A 20196-nucleotide genomic window follows, 5' to 3' on the forward strand; every position below is an offset into this window, starting at 1 on the left:
ATCTTAACCACTACACCACACTGGCTCTGTTTGGAATTATCCTTTTCCCCCTAAGATGCTGAACCTGTGTTCGACTTGTGCAAGATATTGTATGGAATTATTTTAATATATCATTTACTGTTTTTCTGTTCTGTTTTGAAGAAAGTTCTGCAAATAGAGTTTTGAGTAATATCTGATGGGTCTGGACAATGTTTCATTCCAAAAGGAGTCAGTTTTTATGCATCCAGTTGCTTCAAGCTGCACAATATTAGTATAAGCAATAAAGCTGCCCCCCCTTCAGATGGCTGAGATTTTCCTCGGGTGACTGGGCTACAAGAGCTGCAACCACGTCAGCCTTGGGCTGCAAATCTCCCCTCCACCATCTCCACCTACCTCTGGTTCAGAGATTTTAACCTTGCACAGGGTGCTACATTATCAAAGTTCGTCCCAGGAGAATGGAAAAAGTTAGGAGTTGGAACGTTAAAAAAGAGAGAGAAAGATGCACATACAAGTGTTTGCATTCCATGTTAGCATCTTTACCAAATCTAAATTCATAGCAGTGGGTTTGTATGGAACAAATTTTCAAAGTAAATGCATCAAAATTAAGGGATCAAAGTTCAGGCTCATTGACACTTACCTCTCACCCTTGCACTGCCACTCTCCCCAGGTAAACTCAATCTTTACCACCAAATGGTAATTGTTTTCAGCAGCAAAGAGTGGGGTTTTCATGGGGAAAGCGCTGGGGCAAAAATAAACAAGCAAATAAAGCCCTTGAACTCAGACCCGGAAAGCCCAGACCTGTGAATAGAAATACAGAACACAGGACCCTTAGTCCCCACATGGATGTTTGTTTCAATGGTTCAGCTCTCAGTAAAAAAAAATATAGCTGAATGGCACGCTTGGGGTATGAAGAAGTAGGCTGACCTCCTGGCGCTTTCCTGTTACAGTAAATTTCGGATCTTGTGACTCTGCTTTATGTTGGGATTCCCTGTTCACACCATTGTGGATTCAGGCAGGATGTGCAAGAAGCTCTTTGCACATGGTTATGCTTGCTTGGTTTTCTTTCTTGCACTCTGCATCCTTAATTTAAAAAAAATTAAATAAATAAAAATCTTTTTTTTTTAGGGAAAAAAAAAACCTGCATTCTGATATAACAAGATTTTTTGGATATTCCTTCCAGGGTATTTCTTCACCGACGGGGGGAGAAAAAACTCCTGCATCAGAATCCTTAAATGTGGACATTCTAGATTGGTTCAAGTCCGATGCGCTTCCGCACTCTTCTATGTGACCAAGATCAGGCGACGTTGTTTTGGCTTGAGGTCATCATGCGTGCTGGTGTTTCCCTCAAGTTCTATCAGGATGAACAGGAGTACTGTTTGAGGCAGGGTGGGTGGGGGAGATTGGGGAGAACACAAGTTGTTGGTAGACTTAATTTATTATTTTATTAATCATCAGCATTTCTAAGCAAGAGACCAAACAGGGACCCAAAAAATAAAAATAAAAAGCTATCATAAAACCAAACACTGCCTTAAAATGACTCCTGGAATAAGAAGCCCATTGCCACGGGCCTGAAGTTCAGCAAAGAGGGCTCTGTCTCTAATGTCAGGTGGGAGGGAGTTCCCCCAGGTTTCGGCCCACCAGACTGAATACATTGTTTGCAGTTAGTTTCAAGCTGTATATCTGAACCATGCCAGCCATGACAGAGACTCCTCAAAGATCTTAGTGATCAGGAAGGGGTATAAGGGATACTATACCATACTCAGGATGCTAGAGGCCTTGTAAATCAGTGCAAGTGTCCTGAAGCAGGCCCGGTCATCTATGCACGGCCAGTGCAAGCTTTTGAGCACCAGAGCTATGCGCTGGTGGTCATCGGCCCCAATCAACGTGTTCAAGGCCAGCTCTATCATCCTGAGGCAAAAGGAGGCAATGCCTAAGGTGGTGGGCATGGCTGGGTGTGAATTTGGCCCCCAGGCTCTCTACTCAATTGCTGGCTCTTGCACATGGCCAGGGCTGATCCAAAGTGTTTTGGCACCTGAGGCAAACCTGAGGTGCCCCCCCCCCCCAGCCAGAGAAGAAGGGGTGAGTGAAGATTCACATCAAGAACAAGGGAGAAACAAAGGTCTACATCATCAACAAGGGTAAGAGGAGACCAGCCACGCCGCCTATTCATCAAGAGTGGCAGCAGATCTGGCCTCTAAGGAGTGTACCACAGCTGTTGCTGCCACTGTATTCCTTGGTGGTTGGATCTGCTGCCCCACGTCCCTCCAGAACCAACCCCTGTCCTCTTCCCCACTGCTCTGGTTTCTGTTTGCTCGTTCCCCTTGTTAACACTTTTGCAGCCACTAACATGTGGGTACCATTTGCCATGCCTTCAGCCTCAGGCTCCTCCCCCCCTCTGGCTCGCTCTGAGGCAAGGCTGGGGTCCTTCAGAGCAAGGCGGTTTGCGCAGGTTGGTCCAAGAGACTGCCTGCTGCTGCTGCTGCAGTAGTTTTGTTGCCGCGGCTCTTGGGACTTCATGCCTATGCTTTTAAGCTGTTAAATATTTTTAAAGAATTTCTAGCCCCCTGGGATGCCAGCTCCTTCCCAATATTTTTGGGGTGGGGCTGAGTCCCTTCAACATCTAGAAAGCACAGTGGCAAAATGCAGAGCCAAGCATGGTGTGGCTTCAGCAGCCGGCTCCTTCTCTTTTCTCCTCTCCCTCCCTTCTGTCTCCCTCCTCCTTTCTGCATCCACCGTATATCAGGGCGCAAAAGGAAAACTCACTGTTTGTCAGGAACAGGAAGCTGGCCAAGCAGCCTATCCCAAAGGACCAGGAGAGATACTTTGGAGAGGTCGTATGAGGGATTGGGCTGCCCAAGGTGCTGTTGGGTGAGATTGACGTGCCGTACAACACCATGGTGACCAGGGAAATGATTCCTGTGGGTACGAAAAAAGAGCACTCAGCAGAAAGCCCTGACAAAAACCCTTCTCCTGCAGGGAGTTGCTGTAGCCTGCAGTATGCTATTCAGTGCACCGAAGATCCTCGGCCCACATTTAGCATTTCACTCAAACAAGAAGGGGAACCCCAGGCCTGGAAGCCAACAGCATCCCTCTAGGCCTCTCCATCTGCCCCCTCCCCAGGACACCCCTTACTAACGCTGCTTCGCACCCTCCTTGAATGCAATTGCCTGTCTGGAATACATTTTTGAACTCTGACCGTGCTTCTTGCTCGTCTGGCTGGAGGATAGAGAATTGTGACGGCGGATCTACACTCATGGTTTATAACGCTAAGGAAGCGTTAAGGAATGGGTTTCATAATGCAGACGGACACATTACGTTCTGCCTTTAACGTTCATAATGCGTCATTGAAATGTGACACCAGAGGGCAGTGCCCACCACTGGCATAAGGTTCCTGGAAGACTGCCCAGAAGCATAGGAGCTGTGGTCCCTTTCCCCCTCGCATAAAATATTGGAGGGGGACAGTCCCCCCAAAATAAGTTGGTAGCCATTGCCATTCAAATGATGTGTGTATATATGTCTTGTGATTGATTTTGCAGGCAAGGCTTACCTGCCCTCCCAGCAATACTTTGGACCTCAGTGGTCTTTGAACTGAAAAAAGTTCTCTATCTCCTTGTTTCCTCTACAATAATTCTTTGCTTTCCCTCTGTCTGCTAATATCCTATCTGTATAAATTTCCTAATAGCCTAACTGCAACATCCTACTTACACTCTCACTAGCAGATCAAGTAAGGGGAGTCAAGCTGCGAACAAGCTAGACGTTTGCAACTTTTCCTCCCCTCTTTGCCTGCTGAAGAGGCTGGTGAAACTCTAAAGCCTTACTTGGGTGTTATATAAACTGGGAAATAAAGCATAGAATCATGGAATTGTAGAATTGGAAGGGACCATGAGGGGCATCTAATCCAACCCTCTGCAATGAAGGAATATTTTGTCCAATGTGAGGCTGGAACCAATGGCCCTGAGACATTAGCCCTATCGCATCCAAGGCTATGGGGAGTGCAGCAATTACGAGGCAATAAAACTGGGAGAGTCATCCCAGCACTGAATAATGCTCACTTACTTAACAGGGGAGCTGTAAAGATCACAATAATGCAACGTGGGCATAGTAGAACTGAAGTATTACACAAGGGCAAATAATCAGCCTTGCAGAGAGAGCGGTACCTGTGCATAAATTGGTGACAGCTGGCCACCTGGATAGCCTTAAGCTGGTGCTGGACAGCAATGAGCAGGCAGCTGCCACCAAGCCAAAGAATGTGCTGATTGACATCAAGATTCTGGTGACAAGGAGGATGTCTGGGGAGAATCAAAGGTGAGTGATGCTGAAAGACAGATGTGCGAGAGAATCGGTTCTTAGCATTACAGAACAGTAGGGAACAGGGGGGTCATTCAAATTTATTTGCATCTTAATGAGGACCTCCCTCACGCACACTCCTCAAGCCAGCGTGGAATCTGAAACACAGCTGTCCTTTACAATCCCCACTCCTGTGAATTTTGCAGCACAGTTCTGCAACCAAAGAATGAGCACAGAAAAGCATTTTTTAAGGGAGATTGTGCAAGTACACAGGTGCCAGGGCTGGAGTCAGCCAAGCACATCAGCAGGAAGAGGCAGAGTCAATTGTCAGTGAAGTTAACTCTTTATTCAAGGAAACGGCAGACAACTCATCAACCCTTTCCAGCAGGTCTTGCCTCTATGGACAGTTGCCAGGGTTGAAGGGCCCTGCCTTTCACCCTTTCTAAAGCTCCTCTTTTCCCAGATGTTTCCCAAGCTGTCTCAAACTGTGTCTGCACAACTCTGGCCACTGTTTTGCTCTCATTATTCTGCATGTTCTTGGAGACCAGGGGGGGATAGGGGCTTGCTGCAGCAGGAGACGGCAATTCCTGGGATTCTTCAGCAGCCTCTGGACCCCCCCTCCTCTGCTTCAGCCTTGGAGTCTGAACTTCTGCTTGTCACAGGCTCTCCCTGCTCACTAAACCCTGTTGCCCCCCTCAGCATCCAGCCCCTTCTCCCAGTTCCCTCCCTCTGACCTTTCCCCAGTGTTCCACCACTAACCTCCTGGCTCTGAGCACTCCTCCTCTGGAGTTTCCCTTGGGAATTCCCTGGCTGAAGCCTCCAACCACTCCTCATCTTCCAGCCACTCCCTGACAATGGTGTTGGCCCAAGAAATTTTGCTACCTGAGGCAAAGGACAAGATGGCATCCCGCTCCTGTGTGCCAATCAGGCAGGCACCTCAATCTTCCTTCAACACTGGTAATAGGAAAGTGTTCCTCACTACCCCTTAGGGCAGAGCGGTCCAACTTTTCATACCAAGTGGGCCACAAGGGTACTTCAGACCTGCAGGCCACACACTGCCGTGTCACACGGCGGGTGGACTAATTGTGGTACCAGGCTTTGGGAAGGAAGTGGGAGACACTGGCAGGGTCCTAGAGACCTCCCACCTTGTTCCCAAAGTGGGGAAAACACTAAGCCAAGGGCATCAACTTGCGTCACGTTGCATGCGCTGCAGCAGCACCTGGGGCCCCCATTATAATGATATCTGGCAGGCAAGCAGCCTGTTAAGCACTAAGGACTCTTCGTCAGTTTATTTACAAGAAAAACACATCCAGAGCATGGCGTTCTGCCTGCTCTCATTAACCTTAGTTGCTCAGTCTGACTCATCGTCTCTCCCCCAAAAGGAAGGATGCCAAAATCCCGCCTTTCTTCTCCTTCCCTTCTGTTGCTCTCTGATTCTTTCCAACCTCCTCATATGGGGACTGCATGACCGGCCTATCTCTTCCCCAGAAGACGCAGCCCCCGACTCTGGCTTATCTGCTGGTTGCCTGGCAACACTTGGGCCGACTTCCAGCTCTTCCTCTCTTTGGGAGCTAACAGCTTGTTCTCTGGGAAGGGGGAGGCAGGCTGTCTTCTCTAACTCTGACAGACAGCTCTCATCCCCAGAGGCAGCCCCTTGCTCACTCAGCTCAATTTCTGAGGCTGACTCTTCCGCTGCGCTCGGGGGGTGGGGCACATTCCTGACACCCATGAGGCCTCAGATGTGACATTTGGTGCTTTGCAAGGCACCGGAAGTCGCATTGGACACTCCACGGTGTGGATGTTGAACACCCACAATAGTTTGTGGGTGCTCAGGCACCCAAGGCCGTTTATAGTTGGTGCCGGTAAACTAAGCTTTTGCCGGCCTGCCAAAACAGGCCTTTAGGACTGCATAGTGGACCACCCTGACTTAGGGGGTGCAGGAGCACCCATAGCCCCACCCTACATCACTTTCCCACTCCACCTCCTCCCTTGCCATTCACTGGTAGGGTCGGACCTGGCAACACATTTCCCTAATCCTTGACATGGGTTGCCGAAATTCAAAGACCAACCCCCAGGTGCACTGCCGGGGTGGGGAAAGATGGAGGGAGGCAGGGAGGGAAGGGGGCTGCCTTACTTGAGTTCAGCCTTATTCTCTTGCATCTTCTGTTTATGCATATGTTCCAGAGGCCCAAATTGGTGACGAAATCCTTGTGGAAGATCTCAATCCAGGATGGAGAGAGAAGACTGATAAACAAACCGACCAGGCCAACGCAGCTGAATATTCTGATGAAGAACTTGTACCGGAAGGACAAATGGCTATCTTCAGAAAGGTGGACTTCTGCCGGGAGGTGGGATGGGAAGGGGTGATGGAAGTGAGATGTTTTAACCCCCGTCTAACAAGCCAGAAGCACCAGCATCCATAAAACGTGGTTCGTGAAAACATTAAATTCCAAACATCCACATCAAAAACACAAGCAGGCAGCAGTATTCTAAATAGTGTGCTAACATCCAATGCCAGCATAGAATCCTATGCTAGGATGTTAGGCACCAGGCACCTTCATTATGGAAAAGAAGAGTCTTGCATCCTCTCTGGAAAGGTCTGCTCATATGATGACGATGATGATGTTCTATTTTTGACAGTGTGACTTGTGAACTGCTCTGGAATTTGTAAATATAAATCGAACTAAAAATAAATAAATAAATCTGTTGGGTCACCAGCCTCATATAACCAGCATGCTTGAGCAAAGGATCCAAACTGCATACCCGATCCTTCACAGGGAGTGTAACCCTATCAAGAGCAAGCGACTTCCCATTCATCTGGTCTAGGGAACCACCCAGTAATGGTGCCTCAGTCTTATCTGGATTGAGCTTCAGTTTATTGGCTCTCATCCAGTCCATTACCAAGGCAAGACAAGGGTCCAAGTACCTGCAGATGTAAAGGATAAGCAGAGCTGTGTGTCATCAGCATACTCCATGCCTCCAGATGACCCCACTTAGCAGTTTCATATAGATGTTAAAGAGCATAGGGGAATAAAATCAAACCCCGAGGAAGCCCAAATTGAAGGCTCTATGGGGCTGAACAGCTCTCCCCAAGCATCACCCTCTGAAAATGACCACTCAAGTAAGACTAGAACCACCACCAAGCAGTGGCTCCCAGGCCTAACTCAGACAGTTGCTCCAAAGGCATTGAGAGGTTTGATGATAATTAACAGGAACACATCTCCCCTGTCTTTCTCCCAAGAGAGTTTATCGTAAAGGGCAAACAAAGCAGTTTCTGTGTCTAAACCAGGCCTAAATCTCGACTGAAATAGATCTAGAAAATCAGTTTCCTCCAAGAGCTCCCAGATATAGCCCCTGACCATCTGTTCATTTCTGTTCCATTGCTCTGGCCTCAGGTTGCTGCTGGTGAGGGGCTGAAACTGCTATCTGGGCTGCTTCCTCCTGCTGTTTCCCACCAAGCTTTCCTCCAAGCTCAAGGGGGCCTACAACAAGAGCCTCATTTCCCCATAGACAATTCTCCAGGGACCACGTAGCAAAGGTGGACAGGAACTGAGGCAAAAGTAGACAAAGCAACAGGTATTGTACTTAACTCTTTATAGGAGGCTGCGCTGCAGTCACCCAAGAGTCAGTGGTTTGCATATATACAAAGGCCATTCGCCTCTCTCCAGACAAACAAGAGGCATGGTCCCAGCTGAAGAGCACATTCCAGCCAGGCAAAAGCACTCAAGGACGGGCTGTGGATTAATGGCAGGATATCTGCTATGCATACATAAGGTGCTACTTCCCAGGGTTCTTTGGGGGGGGGAGCCATTGCTGTTTAAAGTGTCATGGCACTGCTTTAAATGTATAACGCAGATGAAGTCATAGAGATAGGATAGACAGACAAACAGACAGACAGACAGACAGACAGACAGTGGCACTCTGCCCAGGGAGCACCCTCCCATCAAATGTCAAGGAGATAAAGAGCTACACAACTTTTAGAAGACATCTGAAGGCAGCCCTGTATTGGGAAGTTTTTAATGTTTAGCTTTTTAATTATATTTTTTTATGTGCTGGAAGCTGCCCAGAGTGGCTGGGGAAACCCAGGCAGATGAGTGGGGTATAAATAATAAAATTATTGACTTCCGGAGGTGGCGCCAGCGGTTAATGGCGGATTTCCTCAATCGGAGGAAATCTCGCCACAAAAACCAGGGTCGAATCCCGCTTCGGCGCAGCGGGGGACCCCCAAAAATCACAGGCGGGGGAAGCCTGTGAGCCTGGGACCCAGCGGGCACATTTGGCGCCCCCCCCAGCCCGGTAAAAAGCCCGGCAACGGGCTCGGAAATCGGAGCGGGGGAAGGAGCGCTGTGCTGTGGGCTGTCTGCTTCTTTCGTGGTGTGAAGCCGCAAGCTGTTAACTGGAGAGCGCTGCCTTTTTTCCTTTGAATTGGGACTCGAAAATCAATGATCCGTGAGTAGGATACAACGTAATTGGAACTGTATAAATTGGGAATTTGGCCGAAAACGGAAAGAGGTACAAAAAGGAAGTCTGCCTATTTCTTTGTAGATAAAATAAAGCATTGAACTTGAAAGCGGAAGCTTAGGAAAAGCACGTATTAGCGGACTCTAATCCAATCATCTAATCTGGACTTTTCCCTCCTCAAATTGAGGGGAAAGGGGGAGAAATGTGGATGTGATTTCTTCATAAAGAAGAGGAAATAGAAGGGATTAAACCATCGCTCAATTCCCTGGGAAAGGATCTCCAGAGGCAACTTAAAAAAGGAAGAGAGGTACTGTCTTGAAATATATTTTGACAGCTAGTCCTGCACTGGAAACAAAAATTTGGACATATTATGTGGACATATATCTCCTGGTCTTAAGTTATTATTTTATATAGACTGTTATCTTCCTGAATAAACTGGGGGGACTTAAAAAAGAAAGTAAAGTATCTAAGAACTCTTATGACTGTTACAGTGTCCCCCTAGTGGAACTTGGAATTGTTACAATTTGTTATAATTGAAACTGTAGCTGGCTTGAGGAATTCTCACACAGCCCTGCTGGAAATTTCCACTGTTTAACTTTAACTGTGTGACTGACCTTGAGCAATATCTAAAGGAATGGCAGATGGTAAAGAGAAAACGGAAACATCGGCTACAAGGTCGGGAAAGGTTCTTCGAACGGAAGAAGAATTACAAAGGAGATCTTCGACCTCAGGCGCCTCTGGAGTCTCAACAACAGCCTCATCGGCACAATCAAAAGTAAAAGGTATGACAAGTGATGATACCTTTGCTCAAGTTTTGGCTAAGGTCAATGAATCTTTAAATAGAATAAGTCAACAAGTAGCAGAGGCATGTGACAAGATTGATCAAAATACAACAAGTATTAATCAGAATACAGCAAGTATAAACAATTTGGGCCAGAAAGTAAATACTAATACAGAGACTATTCAGAAATTATTAGAGGAATCGGCCTCAATACGCCAGATTGCTGAGGAGGCCAAAGAAATTGCTACAACTTCTGCTACAGAGGTTCAAGAGGTTCAAGAGACAATACCATCATTGCACAAACAATTGGAAGACCACAAATTGACCCTGTCTATGATTGAATTGAAGGAAAAACAAGTGAATTTACGGGTCAGATCGGTACCTGAAGTGGAAAAGGACAATCTAGCGGAATTTCTCACGCAGGAATTTTTGGACTTTTGGGACCCAGAATTGGTAAAAGACAGTTTTAAGATTGTAAATGCCTTTAGACTTGGGAAAAGAGGAGAGAAGAAGGTGAGAGACTGTTTGATTACTTTTCGAACAAAAGAAGAGAGGGGTAAGATTTTGGGTTTGCATTTTAAGAAGACACTGGAAATCCAACGGACAAGGGTTGAAATATTTAAAGACATTCCGAAATACCTTCTGGATCTCAGATCAAAATATAAAGACTTGGTTACCCTGCTGAGAAGGAACAGTATTAACTTTAGGTGGGAACTCCCTCAAGGCCTATCTTTTAGCTACAAAGGAAAGAAGAGGAAAATAAGATCGGAAGATGACAAAGACAAATTTTGGAGAGACCACGGAGAAGACCTACAAAAAGAACTATCTCCGGAACCAAAAGACCGTTCGAAAAAAGTGATACCACCGACGGATGAGGAACAGGCACTAGGTGCAGTAGGAGGAGAATTAAAACAATAACATCATGGCCCTGCAACTTCTAACATGGAACTGTCGGGGCTTGAATTCCCCTCAGAAAAGGAAATCAGTATTTCACATATTAAAAAAGGAACAATTGGACTTAATTTGTCTTCAAGAAACACATATAACAAGATTACACAGGAAATTGTTGATAAATAAAAGACTTGGTCAGGAGTTTATTTTGTCGGACAAAGTTAAAAAAAGAGGGGTTGTGATTTACGCAAAAGACAGATTATCACCGAAATTGGTTTTTAAAGATGACCAAGGAAGATTTGTGGCAATTGAAATTCAAACACAAGGAGAAAAATTTTTGATAGTAGGAATCTATGCACCAAATGACGGGAAATCTGAATTTTTTAAGAAATTGCACGAGACCCTGATGGACCATATGGATTATAACATGATTTTGATGGGAGATATGAATGGAGTGGTATCTACATATATGGACAAGGCACAAAGACAGGTAGTCACCAAGGATGGTAGACTACCGAAAACTTTTTTTGACATGACAGACAACTTGGATTTAGTGGATATTTGGAGAATAAGAAATCCCATGGCTAAAGAGGGAACTTTCTTTTCTGAAGCCAAGATGACATGGACAAGAATTGACCAAATTTGGATAACTAGAGGAATGGCACCAAAGACAAGAAAGGTGGAAATCTGCCCGAAAATTTGCTCCGACCATAATGCTGTTAAGATGGAAATGAGACTAACACCAACTGGCTCTTTCAGATGGAAGATGAATGACACCTTATTTAGAGATGAAGAATTTCTTAAGAAGGCCCAAAACACTCTGAGAGATTACTTCGAGATAAACCTCAGCACCAACGTGGAGAAAAGAGTAATCTGGGACGCAAGTAAAGCGGTTATGAGAGGGTTCTTAATACAACAGAATGCAATAAAGAAAAGAACTCAAAATGAGAAGAAGGATAAAATAATGGACAAAATAAAGGAATGTGAAAAAAGACTGAGAGTAAACCCCAAATCTCAAGAGATTTTGAGAGAGTTAAAGTTATATCAAGTACAATATATGAAAATGATGAATCAGGAAATAGAATGGAAAATTAAACAAATGAGACAAAAGACCTTTGAGTTGGCCAATAAATGTGGCAAATTGTTGGCATGGCAAATGAAAAAGAGACAAAAACTAAATACGATTACGAACTTAGAAGTGGAAGGAAGAAATATACAGAACCCTGCAGAGATTAGAAGTTGTTTCCAGAGGTACTTTAAACGATTATATACTCAAGGGCCATTGAAAGAAACAGATCTAGACCAATTTTTGAAGACAAATGGATTACAAAAAATATTTCAAGAAAATAAACTAATTTTGAATTACAGAATAACCGAACAGGAAATAGAAGGTGCCATTCAAAATATGCAATTGGGTAAATCTCCAGGACCAGATGGCTTGACCTCTAGATACTACAGATCTTTAAAAGAATGGTTAATTCAACCATTGAAAGAGGTCTGCAACGAAATAATGGAGGGGAAGAGAGCACCAGAGTCGTGGAAAGAAGCATATATCACACTTGTACCAAAAACAGAGACTGAAAAGACACAGCTTAAGAACTACCGCCCTATTTCATTACTTAATGTGGATTACAAAATTTTTGCAGATATTTTGGCGAAGAGATTTAAAAAAGTGTTGATGGAAGAGATTCACAAAGACCAAGCGGGCTTTCTCCCAGGAAGACATTTGTCTGACAATTTGAGGAATATAATTGATATCTTGGAGAAATTAGAAGTGAATATAAACACTAAAGCAGTGTTGATATTTGTAGACGCGGAGAAAGCCTTTGACAACATTTCTTGGAATTTTATGAAGAAGAATCTGCATGGGATGGGGGTAGGCCAAGGTTTTGAAAATGGTATAAGTGCAATTTATTCAGAACAAAAGGCTAAACTAATTGTAAATAATGTTGTGACGGAAGAACTTAAAATTGAAAAAGGGACACGACAAGGTTGCCCAATTTCCCCACTTCTTTTTATTTCGGTCCTGGAGGTTCTGCTGAATATGATTAGAAGGGACCAGTTGGTTAAAGGTATACAGGTCGGAACTAAACAGTACAAACTGAGAGCATTTGCAGATGACTTAGTATTGACGTTACAGGAGCCAGAATCTAGTACTAAAAGGGTCTTAGAACTGATTCAAGAATTTGGTCAAGTGGCAGGATTTAAACTGAATAAGTCAAAAACCAAGGTTTTAGAGAAAAATTTAACACCGATTGAAAGGTTTCAGAATGAGACAGGTTTAACAGTGGTTAAGAAAGTTAAATATTTGGGGATTAACATGACAGCAAAAAATGGGAACTTATTTAAAGATAACTATGAAAAATGCTGGTCTGAAGTGAAAAAAGATTTAGAAATTTGGTCAAATTTGAAGCTTTCACTGCTGGGCCGTATTGCTGCGATAAAAATGAATGTATTGCCTAGAATGTTGTTTTTGTTCCAAACTTTACAGATTGTGGACAAAATGGATTGTTTCAAGAGGTGGCAGAAAGATATTTCTAAATTTGTCTGGCAGGGCAAGAAGCCTAGAATAAAATTTAAAATACTAACAGATGCAAAGGAAAGAGGTGGATTTGCCCTGCCAGACCTCAAACTTTACTATGAATCAGCAGCTTTTTGCTGGTTGAAAGAATGGATACTTCTTGACCTGGAAGGTTTTAATAATGTATTTGGATGGCATGCATATCTATGGTATGATAAGGTCAAAGCACATAAAGCATTTAGAAACCACATTGTCAGGAAAGTGCTATTTAATGTTTGGTTAAGATACAAGGATCTGCTAGAAAACAAAACCCCAAGGTGGCTGTCACCTATGGAAGCGAAAGCCTTGAAAAAGGTCAATATGGAGGTCAAATGGCCGAAATATTGGGAAATTTTGGAACAAGACGGAGATAGACTGAAATTGCAGAGTTTTGAAAAACTAAAAAACAAAGTCGAAATAAAAAAATTCCTTCCTGTAGCACCTTAAAGACCAACTAAGTTAGTTCTTGGTATAAGCTTTCGTGTGCATGCACACTTCTTCAGATACACTGAAACAGAAGTTACCAGATCCTTCTATATATTGAGAAGGTGGGGAGGGGTATTACTTAGAAGGGTGGTGGGAATCGGAGATTGGCAGATAGCTGAGATGAGCCTGTTGACGACTCTTAACGACTGTAATAGGTCTTACAGGAAAAGGCAAGGGGTGAGAAGGTGAGAAATGGCTTAGTCATGTATAATGAGATAAGAATCCGATGTCTCTGTTCAGACCAGGTTTCTCCATTGTTTTAAGTTTGGTAATGAGTTGTAATTCAGCAGCTTCTCTTTCCAGTCTATTTCTGAAATTCCTTTGTAGTAAAACAGCTACTTTGAGATCTTGTATAGAATGTCCTGGGAGATTGAAGTGTTCTCCTACTGGTTTCTCTGTTTTGTGATTCTTGATGTCAGATTTATGTCCGTTTATTCTTTGGCGTAAGGTTTGGCCTGTTTGTCCAATATAGAGAGCTGAAGGACACTGTTGGCATTTGATGGCATACACAATGTTAGACGATGAGCAATTAAATAGTCCCGAGATGGTATGTGTGATGTTGTTGGGGCCAGTAATGGTGTTGTCCGGGTGTATGTGGCAGCAAAGTTGGCATCTGGGTTTATTGCAGGCTCTGGTGCCAGTGTCCGTGTTAAGTCTGGTTGTAGTATTATTGTGGGTTAGGAGTTGTTTAAGATTGGGTGGCTGTCTGTAGGCAATGAAAGGTCTTCCTCCCAGAGCTTGAGAAAGAGAACTGTCATTGTCCAGGAGAGGTTGTAGATCTCTGATGATGCGTTGAACTGTTTTAACTTGGGAGCTGTATGTGATGACTAGTAGAGTTCTGTTATTTTCTTTTTTGGGTCTGTCTTGCAGCAAGTTCTCTCTGGGTATCAGTCTGGCTCTGGACACATGGTCAACAGACCCTGGACACCTTTCACCAGAAATTCAATGATTTTCACCCCACAATCAACCTTACAATGAATCAATCTATGCAAGAAATACATTTTTTGGACACTACTATAAAAATACAGGATGGACACATAGACACCACCTTATACCGTAAACCAACTGACCGACAAACATATCTACATGCCTCTAGCTACCATCCCAAACATACCAAACAGTCCATTGTATATAGCCAGGCACTACGTTACAGCCGCATCTGTTCCAATTCTACAGACAGAGACTCTCACCTAAGAGATCTACAGCAAACCTTCTCAGAACTAAAATACCCAGCAGATGAAGTTAGACAACAGATCAACAGAGCCAGACTGATACCCAGAGAGAACTTGCTGCAAGACAGACCCAAAAAAGAAAATAACAGAACTCCACTAGTCATCACATACAGCTCCCAAGTTAAAACAGTTCAACGCATCATCAGAGATCTACAACCTCTCCTGGACAATGACAGGTCTCTTTCTCAAGCTCTGGGAGGAAGACCTTTCATTGCCTACAGACAGCCACCCAATCTTAAACAACTCCTAACCCACAATAATACTACAACCAGACTTAACACGGACACTGGCACCAGAGCCTGCAATAAACCCAGATGCCAACTTTGCTGCCACATACACCCGGACAACACCATTACTGGCCCCAACAACATCACACATACCATCTCGGGACTATTTAATTGCTCATCGTCTAACATTGTGTATGCCATCAAATGCCAACAGTGTCCTTCAGCTCTCTATATTGGACAAACAGGCCAAACCTTACGCCAAAGAATAAACGGACATAAATCTGACATCAAGAATCACAAAACAGAGAAACCAGTAGGAGAACACTTCAATCTCCCAGGACATTCTATACAAGATCTCAAAGTAGCTGTTTTACTACAAAGGAATTTCAGAAATAGACTGGAAAGAGAAGCTGCTGAATTACAACTCATTACCAAACTTAAAACAATGGAGAAACCTGGTCTGAACAGAGACATCGGATTCTTATCTCATTATACATGACTAAGCCATTTCTCACCTTCTCACCCCTTGCCTTTTCCTGTAAGACCTATTACAGTCGTTAAGAGTCGTCAACAGGCTCATCTCAGCTATCTGCCAATCTCCGATTCCCACCACCCTTCTAAGTAATACCCCTCCCCACCTTCTCAATATATAGAAGGATCTGGTAACTTCTGTTTCAGTGTATCTGAAGAAGTGTGCATGCACACGAAAGCTTATACCAAGAACTAACTTAGTTGGTCTTTAAGGTGCTACAGGAAGGAATTTTTTTATTTCGACTATGGCAGACCAACACGGCTACCCATCTGTAACTAAAAAACAAAGTGCGAGACTGGCTTCATTATTATCAGATAATGGAGGCATTTAAATTGGACAGGAAAATTGGCTTCCAGGTGGAAAGATCTAAATTAGAAACAGAATTGTTAGAACCTAAAACTAAGAATTTGTCAAGAATGTACAACTTGCTGCTGAAATGGAATACTCAGGATGAAACGGTAAAATCGGCTATGATTAAATGGGCACAGGATGTTGGACATAATATTATGTTTGCTGACTGGGAACAGTTATGGACCACAGGGATGAAATTTATGGCATGTAATGCCTTAAGAGAGAATATTATGAAAATGATATACAGGTGGTACATAACCCCAGTCAAGCTTGCAAAAATCTATCACTTGCCCGATAATAAATGTTGGAAATGTAAAGAAATTGAAGGTACATTTTTTCACCTTTGGTGGACGTGCCCAAAGATTAAGGCTTTCTGGGAAATGATATATAATGAATTAAAAAAGGTATTTAAGTATACCTTCCCTAAGAAACCAGAGGCCTTTCTCCTGGGCATAGTCGGCCAAATGGTGTTAAAAAAGGATAGAACTTTCTTTATGTATGCAGCAACAGCAGCAAGAATACTTATCGCAAAGTATTGGAAGACACAAGAACTTCCCACGCTGGAGGAATGGCAGATGAAACTTATGGACTATATGGAATTGGCGGAAATGACTGGTAGAATCCGTGACCAGGGAGAAGAGTCGATGGAGGAAGATTGGAAGAAATTTAAAGACTATCTTCAGAAACATTGTAAAATTAAAGAATGTTAGAGTGATGTTGGACTGAAAATAAGCGGTTTCGTGCTGTACAGGTTAAAGTTAATGATAGACTAAGATTAAAGATTAGGTTTAAAAATGTTTAAAGAAACGAAAATTTGACATTAAGAGGGAAAATTTTAACGTTATATGATACTAAGACTAAAGATCAGGTTTAAAGAAATTGAAGTTATATATTTCAATATTTTATTAAAGTTAAAGATTGGGATTAAAAAAGTGGAAAAGAAATTGCTGGACAAATAATTTGGATTGGAATACAAAAGAGGGAGGTATGAGGAAGCCCAGAAAATAAGCAACTAAAAAACGGAAATGGAAAAGAGATATTGTTTTTAATTGTTATGTTTTTTGTATTTTTATTGTTGAATCTTGCTTTTGTTTTTTTTTTTTGGTGTGTGTTTTTGTTATATGTATTGTGTATGTTTTTCTTTTCTTTCTTTGTTGTTTAAAACTTTAATAAAAATTATTTAAAAAAAATAAAATAAATAAATAATAAAATTATTATTATTTTACCATAAGATCTATTTCTTTCTACACTTCTGTATCTAACTCATATTAAATAGTAGGCACATTAAATAAATGGAGATGTCTCCGTCAAAATCTTTTGTGCTGTTCATACTTACTTTTCCTCGAAAAATGCATCTTTAAGCGGTGGGAAAGAGTCACAAACACAGCAGAGGCACTGTCAAGAGACACAACCAAAGGAAACTTGGGTTCAGCTTTCAGTGGAGAAATTTTAGCACTGGATAAAAACAGAGCAGAGGCCAAAGCTTTTCTTCCTGTGCAGATGATGAGTCCAGAATGAAGGCAGAGCAAGGACTTCCTTCTCCTGCCCTCGCTCTGACATCACATCCTGAAGCCAATTCTCATGCATAGTGGATTTTTGAGACAATATTTACCTTTCCCCACCTGTGGCAGCTGGTAATCCCTACTGTAGGGGTACCTGGGAAGACCTCTATGGGTACACGTGTGCCCATGGGCACCACATTGGCGACCAATGTAGAGGAGGGCTATTCTAAAATAATATCTATCCTTGTCACACATCTGTTTCCCTCTGTGGCTATTTTTCTGGTTCCTCTCCACTTACCAGTCCTCTGTTTCCCATGTACGTGACTCAGGCTTGCTTCTTAGATGCTTGCTTTCACCCTCTGGGGTCAGCAGTTCCTCTGGCCACAGCAACAAGCTCAGTGGGACGCACCCCTTCTTCCGTAGAACATCCCCAGCTCAGCTCAGCTTTCTGGAATCTCCTATCCAGGTTCCAAATGTCTGTAACTGCCATAGAACCTTCTTCACCCACCTGGCTCTCAGAAGAACCTCTCTCCACAAGAGTAGGGGTGGGAGTCAGCAGCCCAGTTTTGACCCTCCAGGCCTCCTTATATGCCCTTGGGGACTCTTTCCAGGCCACACTCCCTCCTCAGCCCCCCCCCCCGACCCAACTCTCAATATGACAGCTTTGCAGTGGAGGCTGGTCCAGTTGGGTAAATGGGCCACTGCCCTGCCAATCTCAGTGTGCCCTCAGCCATTCCCTGCCTGTCTACCTTTGTATTTGCAACCAGTCCAGGTGGGTGGAACTGCCTGTCAGCTTCCTCCCCCTCAAGCTCAGTTTTACCCTTGTACAACTTAGCAGGCAGAAAAATGGGAGCAAAATTAGAGTGAGTTGGCTCTGGCTGTCATTGGTTCTGGCGCCAACTAATGTCGGTCTTCTTGCCTTCTTCCCTACTAGACCCCACAGGCACCAGCCGGCCCTGTGTTTTAGTGGTGTGTGATGGAGCAGCTTGTGAATGGGGATCAAGCTTGGCTCCCATCGATGGTGTCAAAACCAAAAACATGTGATGCCATATCTCAACCTTGCTTAATTAAGTATGGCCAGGAAATTCTCTCCATGGTGGTCCCATGCCACACCACATGTTCTGTAATGGTAGACATTACTAAGGGAAAGAGAGACTAGAGCCATAGCCTATGGCAAGGGTGTCCAGGTGTCCTACTTTTCAGCAGATGGTCCTCCATTTGAAGGTGCCGTCTATTTGAAGGACTGCCCAACCCAAGTCTGGTTTAGAGATAAAGAACCATCAAAAGGGGGAGATGCAGTAAAGACCTTGAAGTTTCAGACTGAGCAGGCACACAGATCACCTGGTCTTATTCACTGCAAAGGACACATTGCGACTCTACTTAATTGATCGCCATGATTTCTAAGTTTGCAGCTGTACATATAAATTGGTGCGTGCCATATTTCTGCCGATTTGTGTCCTCATTTGTCCTGGTGATATATTTCCTCTTTTGGGGGTGATCTGTGAACAAACGAACCCCCTGATGCTATGGGCGACATGGTTAGGTCCTGTAATGAGTGTTGCCAGAGCAGATATAGGGACAGAGTTGGCATTATTTGTGTCCATGGCCGCTTAGATCCCTGGTCTAAGTAATATATGATTGCATATGATTGCTTGATAAGCTTTATTATCCCCACATTGCCAGGGTGGGTGACAGCAAACACAAAACGCGATTTTAAAATGGATAAAAATCACTGCAATTTTAAAACACACAATACCGTTCCAGGATGGAACACAACAACATAAATTCAGGTGGGTCATGGAAAAAAAAATATTAATTTTTAAACGGTTCATCTTAAGCATGTGCCAAAAACTGTATCCTGAAGCTGCTAGATGCCCCTCCAATAAGGGGGAATTCCACAATATAGGGGCTGTCATGGAGGACGTCCTCTTTGGGCTGCTATTCTCTGCCCTTCTGAGGGTGATGCAACTACCAACTAAGCTCCCACTGCAGAGCTTAATGCCTGAGACAGTCAGTAAGGGATGGATATGGCCAGTGTGATATAGTGGTTAAGAGCGATAGACTCGCAATCTGGGGAACTGGGTTCGCATCTCTGCTCCTCCACATGCAGCTGCTGGGCCAGTCACACTTCTTTGAAGTCTCTCAGCCCCCTCACCTCACAGAGTGTTTGTTGTGGGGGAGGAAGGGAAAGGAGAATGTTAGCCGCTTTGAGACTCCTTCGGGTAGTGATAAAGCAGGATATCAAATCCAAACTCTCTCTTAATTGCTACTTCAGATGTAACAAATGCACAAGCTGAGCAGCTCCTATGGCTCATGAGGCCTTTACAAGCACTCCCCAGACACCTGCGAGCATATATTCACAACAGGAAGGACTGGGAACCTGCCTGGTCCTTAAAACAGAAACCTGAGTTTCCTGCTGGTCTTCTCTGTGTCATTCCAGTAGGTGAGCACCAGAAACTGAGTTTTTCGAGATAGTGGATTATGCATCCAGCTCCATGTTTTTACGCTTTTGCAGAATTGCAGCAGCCTTGTAATCAAGTGGTTTATAAATGCATAAAAACAAATAAATAGGTGGAGGTCACTTGGCACCACGTAGCTGTATGATGGCCAATGGGCTTGTGGAATAGCATAATATTATAACATAAATATTTTAAAAAATGACTTCAGTTGCTTTCATGGAAGCTGGGGAACGCCAGGAACAAGCAGGAAGAGAGGTGATGTGTGGAATGCAGTGGTGGGCTTCTTCAAATTTCAGCAGCGCCAAATGCAACACCAAAATTCAGAGTCCCCTGCCTCTCGCCTTCCATTCTAAGTCATTGTTGCGGCACCCCCTGTGGCACCTTCTCGGCTCAGCACCCAGTGTGGCAGAACCAGTTGTGCTCCCCTAAATCTGCTTCTGCGGAATGT

The 20196-nt window shown here is 43.9% G+C and overlaps 1 protein-coding gene across 6 annotated transcripts; it reads right to left on the reverse strand.

The window, feature by feature from the left end:
* Positions 1–493: 493 nt before the first annotated feature.
* On the reverse strand, positions 494–20139 carry LOC308484390 (uncharacterized protein). Of its 6 annotated transcripts, none has more exons than XM_081019312.1 (7): positions 19674–20139; positions 17124–17182; positions 6401–6604; positions 5026–5148; positions 4137–4268; positions 2743–2895; positions 494–1059 (listed from the first exon to the last, which is right to left on the reverse strand). In XM_081019312.1, the coding sequence occupies exons 2-7, from the start codon at positions 17140–17142 to the stop codon at positions 953–955; spliced, it is 738 nt and encodes a 245-aa protein (XP_080875438.1). In that variant the 5' UTR covers positions 17143–17182; positions 19674–20139; the 3' UTR covers positions 494–952. The 6 variants fall into 6 exon arrangements, 3 of the variants coding, with proteins under 3 accessions (XP_080875438.1, XP_080875437.1, XP_080875439.1); XM_081019311.1 differs by lacking the exon at positions 19674–20139 and adding an exon at positions 17588–19626; XM_081019313.1 differs by lacking the exons at positions 494–1059; positions 19674–20139 and adding exons at positions 1111–1351; positions 17588–19617.
* Positions 20140–20196: the final 57 nt, after the last annotated feature.

This window comes from Podarcis pityusensis (genome assembly GCF_964106645.2).
Source record: "Podarcis pityusensis genome assembly, chromosome: 8".
NCBI classification, from domain to species: Eukaryota; Metazoa; Chordata; class Lepidosauria; order Squamata; family Lacertidae; genus Podarcis; species Podarcis pityusensis.